The sequence below is a fragment of the Zingiber officinale genome, chromosome 4A (genome assembly GCF_018446385.1).
Source record: "Zingiber officinale cultivar Zhangliang chromosome 4A, Zo_v1.1, whole genome shotgun sequence".
Taxonomy (NCBI): Eukaryota; Viridiplantae; Streptophyta; class Magnoliopsida; order Zingiberales; family Zingiberaceae; genus Zingiber; species Zingiber officinale.
This window is the reverse complement of record NC_055992.1, coordinates 80357669-80376906: the sequence shown is the minus strand read 5'-3', so window position 1 is coordinate 80376906 and position 19238 is coordinate 80357669. Positions and strand designations below refer to the sequence as shown.

The following is a 19238-nucleotide window of genomic DNA, read 5'->3' as shown; positions in this document are numbered from 1 at the left end:
GATAAATAAATTTATTATTTAAGTGTACATTCGTATATGATATTAATCTTAAACTCAATTAATGAAGTCCATAATATAATGCATAGTGTGAGAGAAATTGTGATTGGATCACAATTAGTGAATATCTCTCTATGTGTAATTATATACGTATTGAAATATTTCCTAATCGATGAATTAATGAAATTAGACATCTTCAATTCTGTAAGACTAGCATATTGCTAGAAACATTGGGATGTTGAGAGTTAACATATGGATGTTGATTAAAGGTAACTAGTTTATTGGATGTGACATGCTATGAGACTTCATGTGGTTTTCTAAATGTCAATGAAGGTCTCATTACAGCTCGAGTGCAAGTCATTTTGGTCATGAAGGTTTATACTTTGACATCTTGATAATCATCTCCTAGGAGGTGCAAGTCTGGGATAATTGGGTATAAATCAATATGTTTGAAGGTGTTTGAATAACCCACAGAGGATTCATTACTTCTTTTTATAAGGAGACGTATGCCTTATGATCTTTTGTCAGGATTATTACTCATAAGTCTTTAGCCAAAGCATTGCATGTCATGAGGACAATCTTTTTGGATACGTATTTGAGTAATTTGAATCCGCTGAACAAGAAACTAATACTTATACTAGGTGTGACGTAGTTAACCTAGTGTGGACTGACACATAAACCATGTCCTGAACCAAGTAGGTATAAGATGAGTGAAAGAAATAGACGTATAGGGCTATAAACAAGTCGAGCCGAGTTTTCGGATGTTCAAGCTTGTTTGATAAGGTAATCGAGCCAAGACGAGCCGAGCTTAAAATGAACTAAGCCTTTGAAATGATTGTTAAATTTTGACTTGCTTTATTTTTTATGAGCTTGAGCTTATTTGAAGCTTGACTTGAGTTTGATTCGTTTAGATATTATCGGGCTCTCAATTCAAGCTTGTTTGATTGTTTGAAATTTTTACTTGTTTGATTAGTTATTGTGCTTGATAATTTAAACTTATTTATTTTATTTTATTTTATTTTGTTTATTTAGTATATAAGCTGAATACATATGTGTTCAAGTTTGTTTGTTTAGTTTAACGAAATGTTTAAGTTTATTTATTTAATTGATCTTGTGTAAATTGAACGAACATAAACAAGCTCTTACCAAGCCGAACACCAAGTTTGTTCACGAACATTTGGCTCATTTACAACCCTATTGATGCACTTATAATCGTTTAGTTCTGGAATCAACTGTGATTTTCTGATTAATAGAGGATCTCGATGTTACCACTTATGATCAATTCATAGTTAATGATTAATTATAACTGACCAACACAAATTAGAAATCTATTGAGTTACACGCACTACGAGTATATCCGAAAGACTTAAAACAAGTTTGAGAATTAGATTCTTAGATTGAGAGAGACTAAGTCTGATAGGACCAGACGAGACACAAATATAGAAGATATTGGTCGCAACGGAAGCGATGGACTACGCCTCTTGTAGGTAAGGTTGGATCCTTTTTGATTTAGCTATAAACTAAAATTGGTTTGGTTTAATAATTAACCAAGAGAGGTTTGGTTTTGAACTAAATTGGTTTGGTTTTAAACCGAGCTTAATGATAGCGGATTAGGTTGCTATTAGGTATTGGGTTTGGGAGATGACTTGCTCTCTAGATCTTTGTGAAGAGGCATATATATACCCCTCTGCGAGGAGAAGAGAAAAAAAATTTAATTGTTAAATAGAGAAAAACCTAATAGGGATTAGGGCTTTCTCTCCTCTCTTCTCTCTCTCTCCTTTTATCTTTGTTTGCGCCAAGCACAAGGAGGAACATCCGCCTTACGCTGCCGCCTAGCACAGCGGCCGACTGCTCCTTGCTGCCGGCCAACTCTGCTACCAATGCCTTTGGCCATTCCAGTCGGCCGACTCTACTATCGGCGCCTCTGGCCATTCCAGCCGGTTAGCTAGCAGTATAATCCCCCCTCAAACAAAGGACCACAGGGTCCCCCTCAAGTATCGGGCCACTCTTGACCTGCTTAGGGATATCCTCGAGCATCGGGTCACCCTTGACCTGCTCAAGGTCTCCCCTCAAGCATTAGGTTACTGATCTGCCCAGGGCTTTCCTTACTTCGTCCAAGGTTTCACCCACATGGTGCGATCTTGGATCATGACTCTGGCTCGTCCACATCCAGCGGTTAGTCCGGTGAAGAGCGACCTTGCTCTGATACCAATTGAAGGATCAAAAAGAATTTAGACATTTTTACAATGGTATGATATTGTCTTTGGACCTAAGTCCTTATGGTTTTGCTCTTGGACTCTATCCAAAATGCCTCATGCCAATAGAGATATCTTTTTTTTTTATAAATCCATGATCTTTTCCATGTGTTTTCAACGTGAGACTATGTTTGCAACCTTGCAACCCCAACAACCGTTGGTTGTGTTGCTGCTTCTAGCCCTCCACCGGTTGTGCTGCCGCCTCTTGCCCACGACCACTCAAAGCTGTTGGACAGCGGTTGTGCTGCCTGATAGCAACAATTTGTTGCTGTTTTCTCATTCCCTTTTTGTGCCGTCAGGTAGCTTTAGCTGCCGGGAACAAATTGGGCTTGGAGATCTCACTCGAATCACTTCGTCTTTTCCTTCAGCTAGTACCAAATCGGAAACGAAAACTTGTGGCATAGCGAAGCCATCTCGAAGATATCTCGGCGTGGATATCAATAGAGGTAAACTTTGTCAAGTTTGTTAGTTGATGCCGTTCCTGCTTAACGTCATGCAACAGGTATAATTTCGTTTTTGAAATTTTGTTTTATGACTATTTGCGCATGTGTGTATCTTGTATTTGTGTGATGCGCTTGTCCTAATAATTTAGGAAATTATTATGCTTCCATTGCTTGTTTATGAAATAAAATTTTAAAAACGCGACCCAACATATACTATCTAGCTGATCCCACCTAATGTGATAAGGTTTGATTGTTGTTGTAATACACAACCAATAATATTTCTTTTGTAGCAAGGATCATCATTTAGGATATACGATGGATGCCTTTCTTTTAAAAGCATATGAATGGTATTATTAAAAAGTCTCAAGTATAATATTCAGTCATTATCAAATTTTGACCATCTTCTGCTGTATTCTATGTTTACAGAGTGAATATCAGCGAGGTGTCAGTGCATGGAACTTCGACATTGAGGATCTCAAGGCTCAAGCATCACTGGTATCTTGCCTGTTCTATTGGATTAGAAAGTCTCTTCTTTTAATTGCTGGCAAACCATCATGCTTTCTTCCCCTATATAGCTGCTTTAAAATCCATCTTAATATGCCTGTAAACTGCTATTTTGCTGCCACAGATTCTAGACGATGATGACCTTTATGAAATGAAGGGAGAAGAAGAAAGTATAAAAAATTTTGTTGCCAGCAAGGTTGACCTAACTTCCTTTATTTGCTAGTAATACCTTTCATTTCTTCTAATCGATTGTCAGGATGGATAAATGTGCTGCTCCACTTCCTCCTAAAAATAAATGACTCCAAGGATTTTGTATTTTCAGGATCCCTTAATATTGAGATCCAGTTGTGAAAAGTCGGTAATTAATGATAAAAGCAGCACAAGGTGAGTTTTATTATCCTATGTAGGTAAATGTTTATTTTTGTTTTGTTTTTAAAATTTTTTATAGGTAATTCTCTATAATGTCAATGATTACTTTGGGCTCCAAGGCACCAGTGAAGAGGAGTGACAATTGAATTTTGTTTAGTCTTGATTATACTAGTCTCATGTTTCTATGAGTTTCATCGGACAACAATGAAACAATTTTACAAGTCTCATTTTACAGCAATGAAACAGTTCTTTTTCTCTTTTCTCCTCTTTTCTATCTATCTGATTCTATGAAAATTTGGTCTTATCCCAAGTAACCCAAAGATGATTGTTCTTTTTTTTTTCTCTCAAAACTATATGAGATCTTATGATCCCTCAGCTCAACAGACACTAATGATTCTCACCTATTGGTTTGACTAGTGTCTATATCTCTAACACATGCTAGAGCCATTCCATGGGTGACACTGCAATGCCCCAAAGTTCCTCATAGAGGCTTGTTGCAACTTCTCAAAGAACTTTATCTTGATCTAGGAGAGCAAGGGGCCAAAACCTGCAACTTTGGTACTATCTGAAATTTTAAGTAATAACTTCACCAACGTGTAGGAGCTTCGTGCACCGGGTTGTTTTTTTTTTTTTTTTTTTTTTAAACTTCACCAACGTGTAGCAAAATTTTCTTGTATTTTCATCTATCTATACCCTTCAAATATGAAAGTATCATAGTCCTCAATACCTAAATTAAATGCATCTAATATGCAAGTACTCTCACTTAACTACTTTTAAAAAATACCGGAACTTGATTTGTTTATATAATTTCAAAATCTAAACTTGATTATTAGGTAAACTAACTCGGCATAGGCAAGTTAGAAGGTGTTGATACTCTGTAACACTATTTCTCTTCATCCTTTATTGAGATAATGTGGCTTAGACATGAGAAAAACTTGCTGTAGGCATTCCTGTCTATCCTCTTTTGTCACAAGCAACCCCATCTGAGTCTCCTATTGTGGAACCCCTGCTTCTCTTGTGAAGTCTCACTTGATGGCCCTTATCGTTATAAAAGTGAGATAGCATTGAGCCTTATCATCCCCAAAGTGCTATCATAGCGAATCTACTACACCTCACAGAATGGAAGCATGACATGAGGCAAACTTGTTTTAGATTTTCCTCTCTATTATCTTCTATTGCAAGCACCCCCCTCCAAGCCTTTCTTGTTGTTGACCTATGTTAGAATATGTAAATATATAGGGGTATTTCTGTAATTATGTTGTATATCTTCTTTCCTATAAAAAGCCTAACTCGTGGTATCCAAGACATGAGATTTCTTTTTCCTTTTAACATGGTATTAGAGCCGAGTTAAAGCAAACCCTAATTTCCTAAGAAAACCCTAATTTTCTTCATTTCATTGCCGACGTTGCAAGCCTACCACTCTAGGTCCGCTTAAGGAGATCCAGAAATCTGCCCTTCTTCAGCACTCCTGCTCTGCCGCTCGGACAAATCCTGTGGCACCTTCCGTGGCCTAGTTCGATTCTCCTGCCTGCACACCGCCGCGATTTCCGCGATTCTCCGCTCTCCACCAGATCGTGCCTGACAACTTTCACCATCCCTCCCTTCGCGCCCCCCCTTGCGACAAGCTCTCACAGCGCCAGCCGCAGCTAGCTAGGGTTCATAGCGCATCTTCTCGCCCTCTTGTCGCAAAATCTCATCTCACAATCTTCCTCCTCTCTTGGATCCACGCCTTGCGCATAGCACACCTGCATTCTAGCCTATCTCAGATCATCATCTCCTGCTTCATGGCGCACCACCCCCGCTTGGTCTGCCATCGTCAGTCAGTCCTCCTCGGCCTTTCTTCGCAGCTTCTTTTCAATCAAACTACATCCGTCAAAGTTAATATCTTAATCTTTACCAACGTCATTGCCTTTCTCTCGAAAGTTGGATGGTAAGAATTACATCTCTTGGGCCTCTCACATCGAGCTTTGACTTGTTGGACAGGGTTATGAGACACATCCCACTCAAACTGAAGAAGATGTTCAAGTCGCCGATCGTCCTTTATGGAAGAAGGTTGATGCTCAGTTGTGCTGCATTATCCGAGCCACCATCCATCCATCTCTTAGGAATGCCTTGACCACAAAACCTAAATCTACAAACACCTCTTTGGTTGACTCTATAACTCTTCAAAGCACCTCTCTGTCGCATTGAGGTCAATCTCTACGACCTCGCCCGTTTAATCCAATGTCAACTTACCGTAGTTCGGGTTTCTAGCCTTCTTCAATTTTGCCGCCTACGACCACTCTGAAGAGCTTGAAAATCGAAATTTTTTTGTGTCTCTAACTTTATACGTCACTCATCATGTGATAAGATCTGGGCGCCCCACAAGCTACCATGCACTCTCCTTCATGTCCCGACCAAGTCTCGATGCCTCTCGCTGCTACATTCCGTCTTCGATCTAATAATATACACCTTGCCCACCATAAGTGTGAACTTGTGATCATGACGACATGCGATTGATAAGTCTGAATCTACGTCGGTGACCTTCTCGCGTCTTTCGCTTCGGAGTTGTGCTTGCTTGACTTCCAGCAGGCACACTACCTTCCTATAACTTTCAAATGATTTGAGGATCGGCTCGATTCCACCCTTGCTGCCGTTACTAATTGCTTTGTTGGCATATCTTTTTCGGGCCGGTTCTTGATTACGAGGCCACCGATCATATCATTGGTAATAAACTTATCTTCTCTCACTACTTTGCTGTTACCAATTAGTGGCGTGCCAATAGCTCCCAAACTTAGTCCTAGGGTATTAGTATTGTTACATCGCTTTCCGCTATTCATAATGTTCTTTATGTTCACGGAGTCCCTTTAATTTATTTTCAATAAATCTTTACTCTCTCTTGATCGGGCATTTCTTTTACTAAAATTACATCTAACAATTATATCTTAGTCTTTCTCACTGTCTTTGTCTTGTGAGTCGTGTCGATTAGGTAAGCGTGTTCATGGTTCTTTTCTTTTCACCGAGCCTCGCCTTTTGGCTTCATTCTCTGTTTGGGGTCAAGTCAGCGTTCCTATGTTGGGGTCACATTTATTACTTTTTTTTCCCGTTATACGTGGTTATGAAGGATCGTTGATATTATTTCTATTTTGAATATTTTTCATGAAATAAAACTCACATCCTTGAACTAACTTCGAATTGATAATGCACGTGGATTTATCTACCTCGTATCTTCGCATCTCGTGTGTGTTGCATGCCGTATCCCTAATAAAATGGGGTCGCAGAAGAAATTGTCATCTCCTAGAGCACCGGACTCTCCTTCTTCTCCTATTCCTCCTCTGTTTTAGGGTGCATTACATCGTGTTATCTCATCAATCGCATGCCTTCCTCCACTCTCCGGGATAAAATACCTCATTATTGCACTTTATCCTCACCTCTTCGTCCTTTACCTAGGGTCTTTGGTTACATATGTTTTGCTCATGCTCTTGATCCACGGCATTGATAAACTCTCTCTGTCGTATATGTGTCTTCCTTGTATCCACGGTTTTAGCAAGAGGATGTTATTCTCTTACTCTTCAGTCGGTACTTTATCTGATCGACGCTGCCTTCGATTGTGGTCTCACCGATCTCCATATGAGCCTCTCCAACCCATATCTTTATCAGGTCTGTCTCCTATCGACCCGCCCTTGTCTCCTGCAGGTTTATACTGTCGTCTGTCTATTTTGCCTCCGCCTCTGCATTACACCAGAGACCACATCTTTGGAGCCAGTCCTTTGCCTTCCTCCGTACTCTCCTCGAGTCGATATCCCATTTCTGAAAGGTGTGTTCCACTGAATCCTTCTCCTCATTATGTTTCTTTGAGCTATCATCGTCTTTCTCCTTTCTATTATTCTTGCCTTTCTTCCTTGCATTTGTTTCTCTTCAGATTGTAGATGATGCCTGCCCCAGATGGAAAGCAGACATGCTTGATGAAATGAGTGCCTTCAGAAATGGAACTTGGAACCTCGTTCCTCACCACCGGAAGTCGTTGGTTGGTTGTCGGGTGTTCTGGTGAAAGTTGGTATAGCGGGCATGGTTGATCTAAATCTTGTCGCTAAAGGCTATACTCGGTATTTGGATTGGATTGGGGACACTTTTCTCCCCTACTCTGTGTATTCGCATTCGCCATTAGCCCCTTTATCGGTTGGACATAATACATTCTTATTGCACGAGGAAGTCTTTATAATACAACCTTTTATTGCTTTCATGGAAGTCTTCCGGTCTTGTGTTACTTGAAAATCTTTATATGACCTTAACCTACCTGAGCATGGTTCAGATTTAATCTGTCAGCAATTCAGCAGAATGACTGATACTCGGGCGGGTGATAGTGGTTTATGTTGATAATATCATCATGGTAGATCATCTCGGGATTTCACAAGTGAAACAACATTTTTTCAAACATTTCCATACAAAGGATCTTACAAACTCAAATATTTCCTATGGATAGAAGTAGCATAGTCTAAAGATGGGATCATCATATCCCAAAGGAAGTATGCAATGAATATTTTGGAAGAAACAGGAATGTTAAACTCAAAGACAGTAGATAATCCCATGGATCCTAATGTCAAGCTTCAGCCAAATCCTATGGGAAACTAAGTAACCTTACTGTCATTCGTCCGGATATCTCATTTGCAGTAAGCGTAGTAAGTCAGTTTCTCAACTCTCCGTGCAAAGAACATTAGGATGCCGTGACTCACATTATTCAATATATCAGGGGTGCACCAGGAAAGGGTAAGAAGACAAAGGACATACTCGAGTTGTGAGATATTCTGATGCAGATTGGGCAGGATCTTCCTCTGATAGAAGATCTACTTCTGGGTTTTGTATATTTGTCGGAGGTAACCTTGTTTCTTGGAAAAGCAAAAAGAAGAATGTTGTGGCATGATCCAGTGCAAGGCAGAATATCGAGCTATGACTATAGCCAGTCAAGAACTTATATGGCTAAAATAGTTGCTTCAGGAACTAAGGTTTGGAGAGGTTACACAAATGTCACTCACATGTAACAACCAGGCCGCCATGCATATTGTCTCAAATCCAGTTTTCCATGAGAGGATAAAGTATATTGAAGTTGACTGTCACTTTGTTAGAGAGAAAGTCATATCTGGAGAAATATCTACTAATTTTGTCAACTCACATGATCAACTAGTAGATATATTTACTAAGTCACTGAGAGATCCCCTTTGAGGTGCGTCTCCTTTCAAATTTGAAGACTTCTTCCATTCCTCAACCCTCTCAACCAATCCACTTCTCATACTGACCAGCCGCCACAGGCAGATATGACATGCTCCTGCATTAGACCTCTCCGGAGAAATACATTTGTATTATTGGTCCATTGCTTTCCCACATGAGATTAAACCAATACCCTACCCTTGCCATAAAAATTCTTTTTTCTTCCACCAAACAATGCTTTCTCGCCCAAGTATGCTTCCACCACTTCCTGGTCCCCTAAAAATCCAATTACGAATTGCTCCTTTTCCTGTGGACCGCACCAATCCTCCTGCAATGAATGAGGGTGATCCTCCCTTCAGAAAACATTGTTTCTTCCTCTAGGCTACAATCTTAAGACACTTTTACTTTCTGCAAAGACGGGTGTTTGCCACTCCTTCCATGCATATGATGATTACTAGCTAAGCACTTCTCTTCTATGCATTGCTTTTATCCCAAACTGAAGGGGACCAATGACTACCTTTGAGTCTCCTCCTCTATCTTTTGAAGACAAGTTGTTCTCATACCCTCTAGCACCGAGTTCTATTCCAACCATGAAATGCAAACTGGATGAAATATTTCCCCTTTTTTTTTGCACAAATGAGGTTTCAAAACCCATTGTAATCAAATCATCCCTCTTCTACCTCAGTGAGATTTAGTCCATACCCATCGTAACTCTATTCTTCTAAGCTTTGTCCTTGCCCAAGAACCAAATAGGGAATTTTGAAAAATAGTTATACAAATTTATGCTTGAGGATAAAACATACTTTCCTAAAGTAAAGTCATGATATGTGCTTATTTGTCTTCTAGACGAACAACTTAGGCTCTATGTCAGTAGGAAGAAGATGGAAATTGCTGTATTTGATTTACTCTATATTACATGTTGATTGCTGTGTGTCATAGGAAGAAGATGGAAATTGTTGTATTTGATTTACTCTTTATTTGGTTGATTTATTAATTTGAATTTATTTTAGTTAAACTAATCATAGTCAATCTTTCATACACTAAGGCGTGAGTTTATTTTGTAATGAATTATTTTTGTTGGGAATGGTCTAAGGATCTTTTAGGTTATTTTATAGGAGTGATTATGTGTATTCCTGATAATCCTTTTCTCCTCCAACAAATTGGTGAAAGTTGGTGTTCTCTTCTCTCAATTGACACCTGCCATCTACGTCCCCTCAGCATAATGAACTTTAGTTAGATCTAAGTCTTTGTGTGGTTGTAAAAGTAATGTTTATCATCTAAACACATTGTTAATATTTGATTGGGTCAAATCTTAGTTTAAGTGAGTTATATATATCAAAAAAGCATGTAAATATGCTAGTTATTTTCTTTATTTATGTGAACAAGCATTGTGTATTGTCTTGGTTGCCACATGTGACTGGGACCCCATGTCTTTTTCAGTCAGCATATGCCACCCTTTCCAATAATAGTTGGTAAAGTAAATTCATGATTATGCATCGATATATGAAAAAAATTTAGGAGGCAGATACCTAGTGAACAGAAGTCAAATCATCCCCTTGTGATTTTGAATTAAGTGGGATCTCAAGTTGGTCCCCATGGTCATTGACATGCCATAAAGCCTACAATGACAATGCAATAATTCCTCTGGCGCTTGCTTAGTTGGAAATAAATTTACAATAATCTCCAACACAATGACTATAAAAGTATTACTTTTTGATATATCCATTCATTGAATATTTACCTAAAAGTCAACACTAGCCGACAATCTAACACAATCCTCACCTTTTTTCATCTGGGATTGCAACCAACATTGGTGGGTTTATAAAAGTATTACTTCTCTCACAAGTATTATTATTATTTTGAATTTTATCAATACAAAAACATAAGACATATGTAGAGTGGAATTCATTTGCTAGAATTAATCAATAATAGGGTTTTTACATAATAATATAATAAAAAATATAAACAGATAAGATAAATAAATCCCTAATACATCAATAGAAAGCGAATGGTTGAACCCATGAATTAAAATCTTGTACCGTGCTGATTAGCGTGATCGAGATTTTTTGTTCCACTCATATCGAGATGTGGAACAATCAATACTGGCATAGAGGTGCTGAAGGAGAAGTGAGGGAGCGAGATTGAGTGAGATAACAAATGAGAGAGAAAGGTCACTCAGAACTCACTACTGGTACGATCTACTTCTACTTCGGTGCTGCGAGAGAGGTAGTGAGAGCGAGTTACTTGATAGAGTCAATGAGAGAAACATATGCATGTGTGAGAGCCTTCATGTGTGTGAGAGAGGCCGTTGTGTTGAGCTAGAGAAAGCCATTGTGCAAGAAAGGAAAATTCGAGAGGTTTAGGCCAGAAAAAAAAGGATTTTATTTTAGATTTTTTCTAATTGGGCTAAAAAAAATACAATTATAGTAGGTCTAAACCAAAATAAGTTTGACTTGATCTTAGATTGATCAAATAGAGTCCCAAGGTCAAAGAGTCCAAATTTAATTCAATTTGAACCCACTTGACCTAAATGGCAAACCCTACCAAATGACTCAACCACACCCCACTTATACTTTGACCTCTAAAACCTAATACTCAATTTGGCTTAGCCTAAATAACTATAAAATTTAACATTATATCGCAATGAAAATTTGAAGGGAAAGAAATATAGTAATGTTTTCTTTATTTTTTTATTTTTTATTTTAAGATACAGTCAACATTGATGTTTTTAATTGACTTATTCTTGAATCAATGTTTTATTGATGTTCCTAATTATAAGTTCTTTTAAATGAAATTAAATGGATGCTATGTTTTCAACACAAAGATTATATATTACGAATAATAAATGTCTGGTGCACTAGTGCGAGTTCCGAGAAAGAGTCGCACCACATTGGGTCTATTATATGTAACTTTACTTTGCATTTTGCAAAAGTTTGTTTCCACGACTCGAACATGTGACCTCAAGGTCACATGGGACAATTTTAGGGTTGTGCTAAGGCTCCCTTTCATATTACGAATAATAAATGTAAACTATTTAAATTGTGTTGTAGGATATCTTTTACCTTTCAAAGCTAAAACCCAAAAAAAAAGGGGCAGCCCAGTGCACGAAGCTTCAGCCATGCGGGGTCAGGGAATGATCAATTGTATGCAACCTTACCCTGCTTTTTTTTGCAAGAAGCTGTTTTTAGGATTTGAACCCGTGACCTTTTGGACACAAAATAATTTTACCGTTGCGCCAAGGCTCCCTTTCAAAGCTATTTATGTAAAAGTTTGGATCAAAGATTTAATTGTTGTTTTTCCTTAGAAAATGTAGGTTATACATAATTTATATCTAAGATCACATTGTTGCTTTTCAAAGATGTTATAGTTGAATCAATTTAGCTTTATTTTGATATAAAAATGATGAGGGAGATTAAAATATTAATATTTGTATCAAATGACAAATGACAACAACAATTAGATGGATAGATAAAGTAGTTCAATATAGTTTTTACATGAATTTTGAAAATTAAAGAAAGTATATTTTTAATTTTGGATGAAAAAGATCGCAATAAAAGGTTTTGTTTCATTTTGACAATTCTCAACTAGCAAAAAATAATATTTTGTTAATGCAAGTATTAATTTACACGAATATATTTCTGAATGTTAAATGTATATCTTATACACAAATGAAGCTCTTTCTTCATATAGCTATTGAATTCGTACTTCCTACAAAAGAACCAAGTACAAATCTTCTTATATTTGAAAGTAAAATTTTGAAACCATATTGACACAATACAATATCATACTGAAACTGTTTGACATCTCATACCATGTAGGGAGAAACAGTGAAAACATATTATTTCGATAAATTATCAAAACTTGATATGTACTAAGACAATATCTTCCGCATTGCTGTGTCGATCGTATCGATGAGTATTTCATGTCAACACTCAACACCTTTTGATACTTATTTACTCTTAAACATAATGTTGAGATAACATTGTTATTTTTTTTTTAATTTGTCGTCATACAAGATAATGCCAAAATTGTAACACTAAATGAAATGCAAACGTTTAATTTTTTATTTTTTCTTCTTAATCTTGTTGTTCCTTCACCTCCAATTTGCCACCGGCAGCCACATTGGAGTGTTAATATCAATCGAAACCAAAACAATAAAGTTCCTGATAAAAACCAAAACATCAGCAAGATTCAAGATTTTGAACCATGGCTCTCCCTTTCTTCCCTGATTATCCCTTTTTACCCAGCCAGTCCAACAATATTGCAGCATGTCGCAATTCGAAACTGCAGTTTTGGCCAAAACTGCTACAATATTATTGGGCTGACTAGAAAACAGAAAACATAGATTGGGTGTCCTTTTGAAATTTTTTCAACATGAGGTGAACTATTGACAAAAATGAAAAAAGGTGCTTTTTGATTTTTGCCCTAGTTTTTTTCTTCTCCTTTGCTAAGGATGCCAAAAAGAATCCTTAGCACTTCGAAAACCAAATATATCACAAGCCTTAGCATTCTAATAAAAGCTACTTAAATTAATAATTAAATATTCTTTTAATGCACATGCTCCTTTTTTTCTGCAGAGGAAGTACTCATAGAGCAGAATTCTCTGAGACAAAATGCTCAAATACAAGAGATGAGATATTGCAAACAGATTCTTCTGATGCTAGTAATCAGGAAAGGTTAGATCGATATGATAGCTGCAGAGTGAAAGGTGATTCTGCACCATCAACATCAAATCCAGATACACTTCCCAATCATAAGAAAGTTGAAATTGGAAAGAAACGTCAAACTTATAGTGGTCCACTTGTATCTTCACGCATGCCTGCCACCTCAGTGTCAGAAAGAGGACATTCCTTGGAAAGGTTAATCATTGGTTTTCTTTATTCAGTTGATTACAAATAAGAATCAATGGCACTCTTTCGAAATGTTCTTTTCTTCTTATGTTATAAGGTAGATGCTTTGACAGAAGTTTCTCATTCAAATGGAACTATAACCTTTTCCATGTTGATTGTTGTTTTGTGATGATTTGCTAATATTCAGATTTCTTTTTGGTTGTTTTCATTGAAATGATCATGTCAGTTTACAAGTTATATACTCATGCAAAAATGTGAATAGTTCTGCCTCTATCTTGCTAGGTTTGAAAATGACAATCAGCAAGGAGCTGAGAGATACATACGTGATACATGCAAAGTGGCAAATCTCAGTGGTCCATTAATGCTTCCAAACCGTGCTTCGGCTAACAGCTTATCTGCTCCCATACGTTCATCAACAGGTTTGTAATAGTTGGTGTACATTTAACTTTACATGACTGACATTTGTTCTATATTCAATTATGTGCTCTTATGTTTTCTCATTAGGAATTTGGGTGTAGTGTTAAATAGGAAAAAGTTCTCACACCATAGGTTGGACAAGAATAAATATTATAGAAAAACTAAGGGTCTAAGATTTGGAATATAGAACATAGGAACTCTCACTGGTAAATCAATGGAGGTAGTAGATGCGATAATTAAAAGAAAAATTAGTATTTTGTGTGTACAAGAGACAATATGAGTAGGCGAGATGACAAAGATGATAGAGAATTCGTGTTTTAAGTTATGATATACAGGAAAGAGAAACTAGAAATGGAGTATTATTGTAGATAGTTTGTTAAAGGATGAAGTTGTAGGAATAATTAGAAAAAGGGATGGAATTATAGCCCTTAAGATAATAGTGGCGAAAGAAACTATGAACGTAATTAGCATATATGTACTGCAAGTAGAATTAGATGAAGCTACCAAATCAAGGTTTTGGGACGACCTAGATGAAGTATTACAAAACATTCCACCAAATGAAATGATTTTAATAGGAGGTGATTTAAATGATTTATAAAGATTGTAAGGTTATCCCTGAAGAAAGTTTAATTATCCAACATAAGTTAGTAGTGTTGGATATATGCCTCAATCATATTATTAATAGAAAAAAAATATATATGACTTAATTAAGTGTTGGAAGTTAAAGGATGAGAAACAGAACATATTTAAGGAGAAGGTAGGAGTAAAAGCATTAGGTGAAATATACGGTGACTATAATACGACATGAGATAAGATAGTATCAAAGTTGAAATGATAGTTAAGAGTGTACTCGGTGAGTCAAAGGGATATGCACACCAAGTAAGAAATTTTGATGGTGGAATAAGAAAGAACAAGAGAAATTGGAGAAGAAACGAATAGCCTATAAGAAATTATATATTTGTAAGAACGAAGAAAATTTAAAAAGATATACAATAGCCCAGAAAGAGGCTAAGAAAGTAGTGAATGAAGTAAAAAATGAAACTTTTGAACGATTATATCAAAATTTGGATACAAAAGAAGGGGAAAGCGATATTTATAGATAGCTAAAGTGAAAGTGAGGAAGACAAGAGATCTTGGCCAAATAAGATATATTAAAGATGAATAGGTACTAGTAAATGATGGAGAAATAAAAGATTGGAAAATATAATTTCACTTTTTAATAAAGGTAGAGGCAACTATCTTAGGTAATTTAAGTAGGTTAAATGAGTATAGATATTTAAATTTTTATCGTAAAATTCAAACTTCAGAGTAGAACAAACTTTAAATGAGATGCAAAATGGAAAAGCAATGAGACCAGATGATATCCCAATAGAGGTATGGAAGTGCCTAGGAAAATAAGGTATTGAATGATTTGCAAAATTATTTAATATGATATTGAAAACAAAAAAAATATCTAAGTACTCTAGTTCCCTTATATAAGAACAAAGGAAATATACAAAATTGTACAAACTATAAGAGTACTAAATTAATAAGTCATACAATAAAACTTTGGGAAAGAGTAATAGAAAAAATATTAGAGAAGGAGACTACAACGACCGAAAATTAATTTGGATTCATGCCTGGAAGGTTGACAATAGAAACTATATATCTTCTCAGACAATTAATTGAAAAGTATTGGGAGCAAAAATAAGATTTACACATCATACTTAGAAAAAGCTTATGATAGAGTTCCAAAAGAGAGGTGTTAGTGTAACATATATTGAACTAATTAAGGATACGTACGAGGATGTAACAACCAGACTAAAAACTTGGTGGAGTAACAAAAATAAAGATAGGGTTACATTAAGGATCAGTCACTATTTTTTATATTAATTATGGATGAACTCACAAGACACATTTAAGACAGTATCGTGGTGTATGTTGTTCAGATGATATTGTTTTGATAGATGAAACACGTGAAGGATTAAATACTAAATTAGAATCTTTAGGTGTAGTAGAATAAAGACAGAATATATAGAATTTAAGTTTAACAATATTAGATATGATGAGACAATTATTAAGATAGGAGATGACGAGTTGCCTGAAACTTAGAGTTTTAAATATTTAGGATTATTTTTGCAAGAGGATGGAGGGATTGAGAAATATGTCTTACATAGAATACAAACAAGATGGTTGAAATGGAGGAGAGTGTCGGATGTTTTATGTGATCGTAAAGTACCTCTAAAATTTAAAGGAAAGTTCTACAAAACCGCAGTTAGACCTGCTATGTTATATGAAACTGAATGTTGGGTTATAATTCGAGCACATGAGCAAAAGATGAGAGTTGTAGAGATGAGGATGTTAAGGTGGATGTATGGATATACAAGGATGGACAGAATAAGAAATGAGAGCATTAGAAAGAGTTGGAGTTATATTTATTGAGGGAAAACTTGAGACACGTTTAAGATGATACGGACATATACTTAAATGACTAAAAAATGTTCTAATTAGGCGATATGAAATTATGACAAACACGCAAATCAAATGAGGAAAACAAAAACAACTTGGTTAGCAATAATAAAACAAAATAAAATTTATTTAAGTATAGATGATGATATAGTAGGGATTAGAGCTCAATGACGTAAAAGGATTCATATAACCGATCCTACCTAGTGGGATAAGGCTTGGTTGTTGTTGATTTGTTGTTGGATGTTTTCTCATGAGGATATTTGCAGTGTTTCTAGAAGCGAATCTTTTAGGTCTAATAATTGAAATTTCCCAAATGTAATACCGTATTCTTCCTTTTTGTTTTCACATGAACAGGATGTGGAGACTTATTGGAGGACAAGACCAAGCCTAATGTGGTTCAAATAAAAGGACGATTTTCAGTTACATCAGAAAATGTGGATCTTGTGAAGGTAAGATGCTGCAAACTATTCATTCTAATTTTCATGGTTTTACTAAATATTGAAATCTCTGTACATTTAGGACTTGCCACTATGTAACATTTCAAGGTCAACCCAGGTACATAAAAGATTTAGATCATATTCCATGGAATAATGCAATTTTGTAGTCATCTACATTTAACCTTGACAAATCATTTGTTGTTTCTCCTTCCCTTCTTCAGGAATCCCCCTTAAGAAAATCTGCCAGCATGGACGATTGGTTAACTAATCAAAAGCCAGTGGTATGCCATCAGTGTTCTATTGGTTTTTTTTTTTCTTTTCCTGTTGGCATCTCTCAGTTTATGGTAGTTTCATATTCCATGGAGATGCTATTTACTCTATAGATTTTTCCTTATAAATTCCTCATGGCATCTCTTGTAATGTTTTTCTTATTAAGCAAAGATGCAATTTATGTAGCATCAAGGAAAAGTAATAACATCATATCTTTCAACATTATAATCAAAACGATTTATATTAGACATTTCTATCAACATCCTGGAACATATATTAAAGAGAGTATCCAGATAGTTTAGAATTTCCTTGAACCCATTGTAGAATGATTAAGAAGCAGATGTCCTTTATGGTATGGTTGAGTAGTGAGCTATATATGCACAACAACAAAAAAAAAAATAGCGTTAGAGATGGTGCTAAAAGAATAACGTGGCTAACATAAAATGATCTTGATCCAAACAAAATAAACCAGCTCTAAGCCCCAAATAATCTGTGTTACTAGGACTCAGGTATAAATATCTATCTAGCACAGAGATCATAGATGTCTAGCTTAAGTGAGTTTGGCATGATTACTTCTAATTTATTTTTTACACGTGAACAATACAAATATTTGAGTCAGGGTTTGAAGTGCCGAGCTATGCTGCGTGAAACCGCCGAAATTTATTGTTCTGGTGAGGAAGTGAAACCGGCACAACATGCAAACTAATTTCGCCTGTCATCCGCTTGCGATTGACGCCTTTGCGTCGTCAAAAGCGGCGTGGAGGCGTCGTGGGATGCTTTCGGCGGCGCTGGAAGGATCCCAAGACGACTCTGCTGGCGTTGGAAACATCGCGCGATGCCTCCGCGCCATGCGAGTGCTGCTCGCGGGACTCGCGGGATCGCGGTGCTGTATAGGTATTGTTGCAAAAGAAAAAAAAAGATGTAATTAATTTAAACAATTCCTAACGGGAAATGTGATAGTTTTAAATAGGTTTTTATAAACCCTAATTAAATTATCCCTATAAAATATATAAAAATATATTTAAAATTTTAAAAATAATTAAAAATAAAAATTTATTAATTGATATTATAAAAAATTCTTTTTTACTGTTTTAAATTTATTTAAAAATTCTAATAAATCATATTTATATTTTGATAATTTATTATTATTATTTTATATTTTTTTTGCTGTTTAATTGTTGCTTTGATTTTTTTTTACTATTTTAAATATATAAGATTTAAATTAATAATTAATTATAAACAATTAATTTATATAATTATGATATATCAATTTTAATTCGAGTAATTAATATATCTTTAAAGAAAACTATATTTAATTATTTTTCCTAACCATATTAAGTTAGATCAAACAACTTATATAAAATCAATATACAATTTATTTTTAAATTATATACAATAAATATATTTATCTAATAATTACTATATATAAATAAAAAATACCAAAACTGAATTGACACGGTACGATATGATACTGAAACTGTATCGTTCTGGCCTAGATTGAAACCTCGGCACGAGTCTAAATTTTAAACCTTGATTTGAGTTTCCACTTAAGGACCAATGCTCGAGTGTCTCTAGGAAAGCTCAACAAGAGGTGGACTATATAAATGAGCTAGCCAAGAGTGACATGCGAAACAAGGTGGGAGAGTTTGATGCATTTAAAGGATTGAGAAGCTAACGGAAGGTGCCCTCTTGGACAATACAAAACTATAACAAATGGAATACCTAAAAGGAGTGAGCTGTGAGAGATTATGTGAATTGTAATCTAAGTTTCATGTTTTTGGATAGCATTGTCAGTGGACGGTGTGGTTAAGCTAGGTAGGAATTACCTACTTGTCTTGTAAAAGAGTCTTCGACTAAGGAACAAGGAACAACAAGTTCCTATTTATAGTCTACGGTCAAGCTTGACTTTGGAGCTTGGCGTGGCTTACATGGCATGCGTCAGGCAAAATCATGAGCTCCAAGTAGATTGAGTCAATGATCCAATCGACTAAAATGTCGTGTCGATTGTCAAGTTGACTAAAAATCCCTTCAAGAACAAAATGCCTTTTGTTAGGTTTTGCATCG

General features: G+C 35.9%; 1 protein-coding gene across 2 annotated transcripts in view; it reads left to right on the top strand.

The window, feature by feature from the left end:
* Positions 1-19238, top strand: part of LOC121970021 (serine/threonine-protein kinase 26-like) — a 73561-nt gene that overhangs the window by 42349 nt on the left and 11974 nt on the right. For both annotated transcript variants that reach the window (XM_042520407.1, XM_042520408.1), the window contains exons 9-16: positions 3122-3190; positions 3324-3395; positions 3522-3583; positions 13330-13611; positions 13885-14021; positions 16822-16916; positions 16987-17022; positions 17126-17185. In XM_042520407.1, the coding sequence (XP_042376341.1) occupies positions 3122-3190; positions 3324-3395; positions 3522-3583; positions 13330-13611; positions 13885-14021; positions 16822-16916; positions 16987-17022; positions 17126-17185 (813 nt within the window). The remainder of the gene's footprint in view (positions 1-3121; positions 3191-3323; positions 3396-3521; positions 3584-13329; positions 13612-13884; positions 14022-16821; positions 16917-16986; positions 17023-17125; positions 17186-19238) is intronic.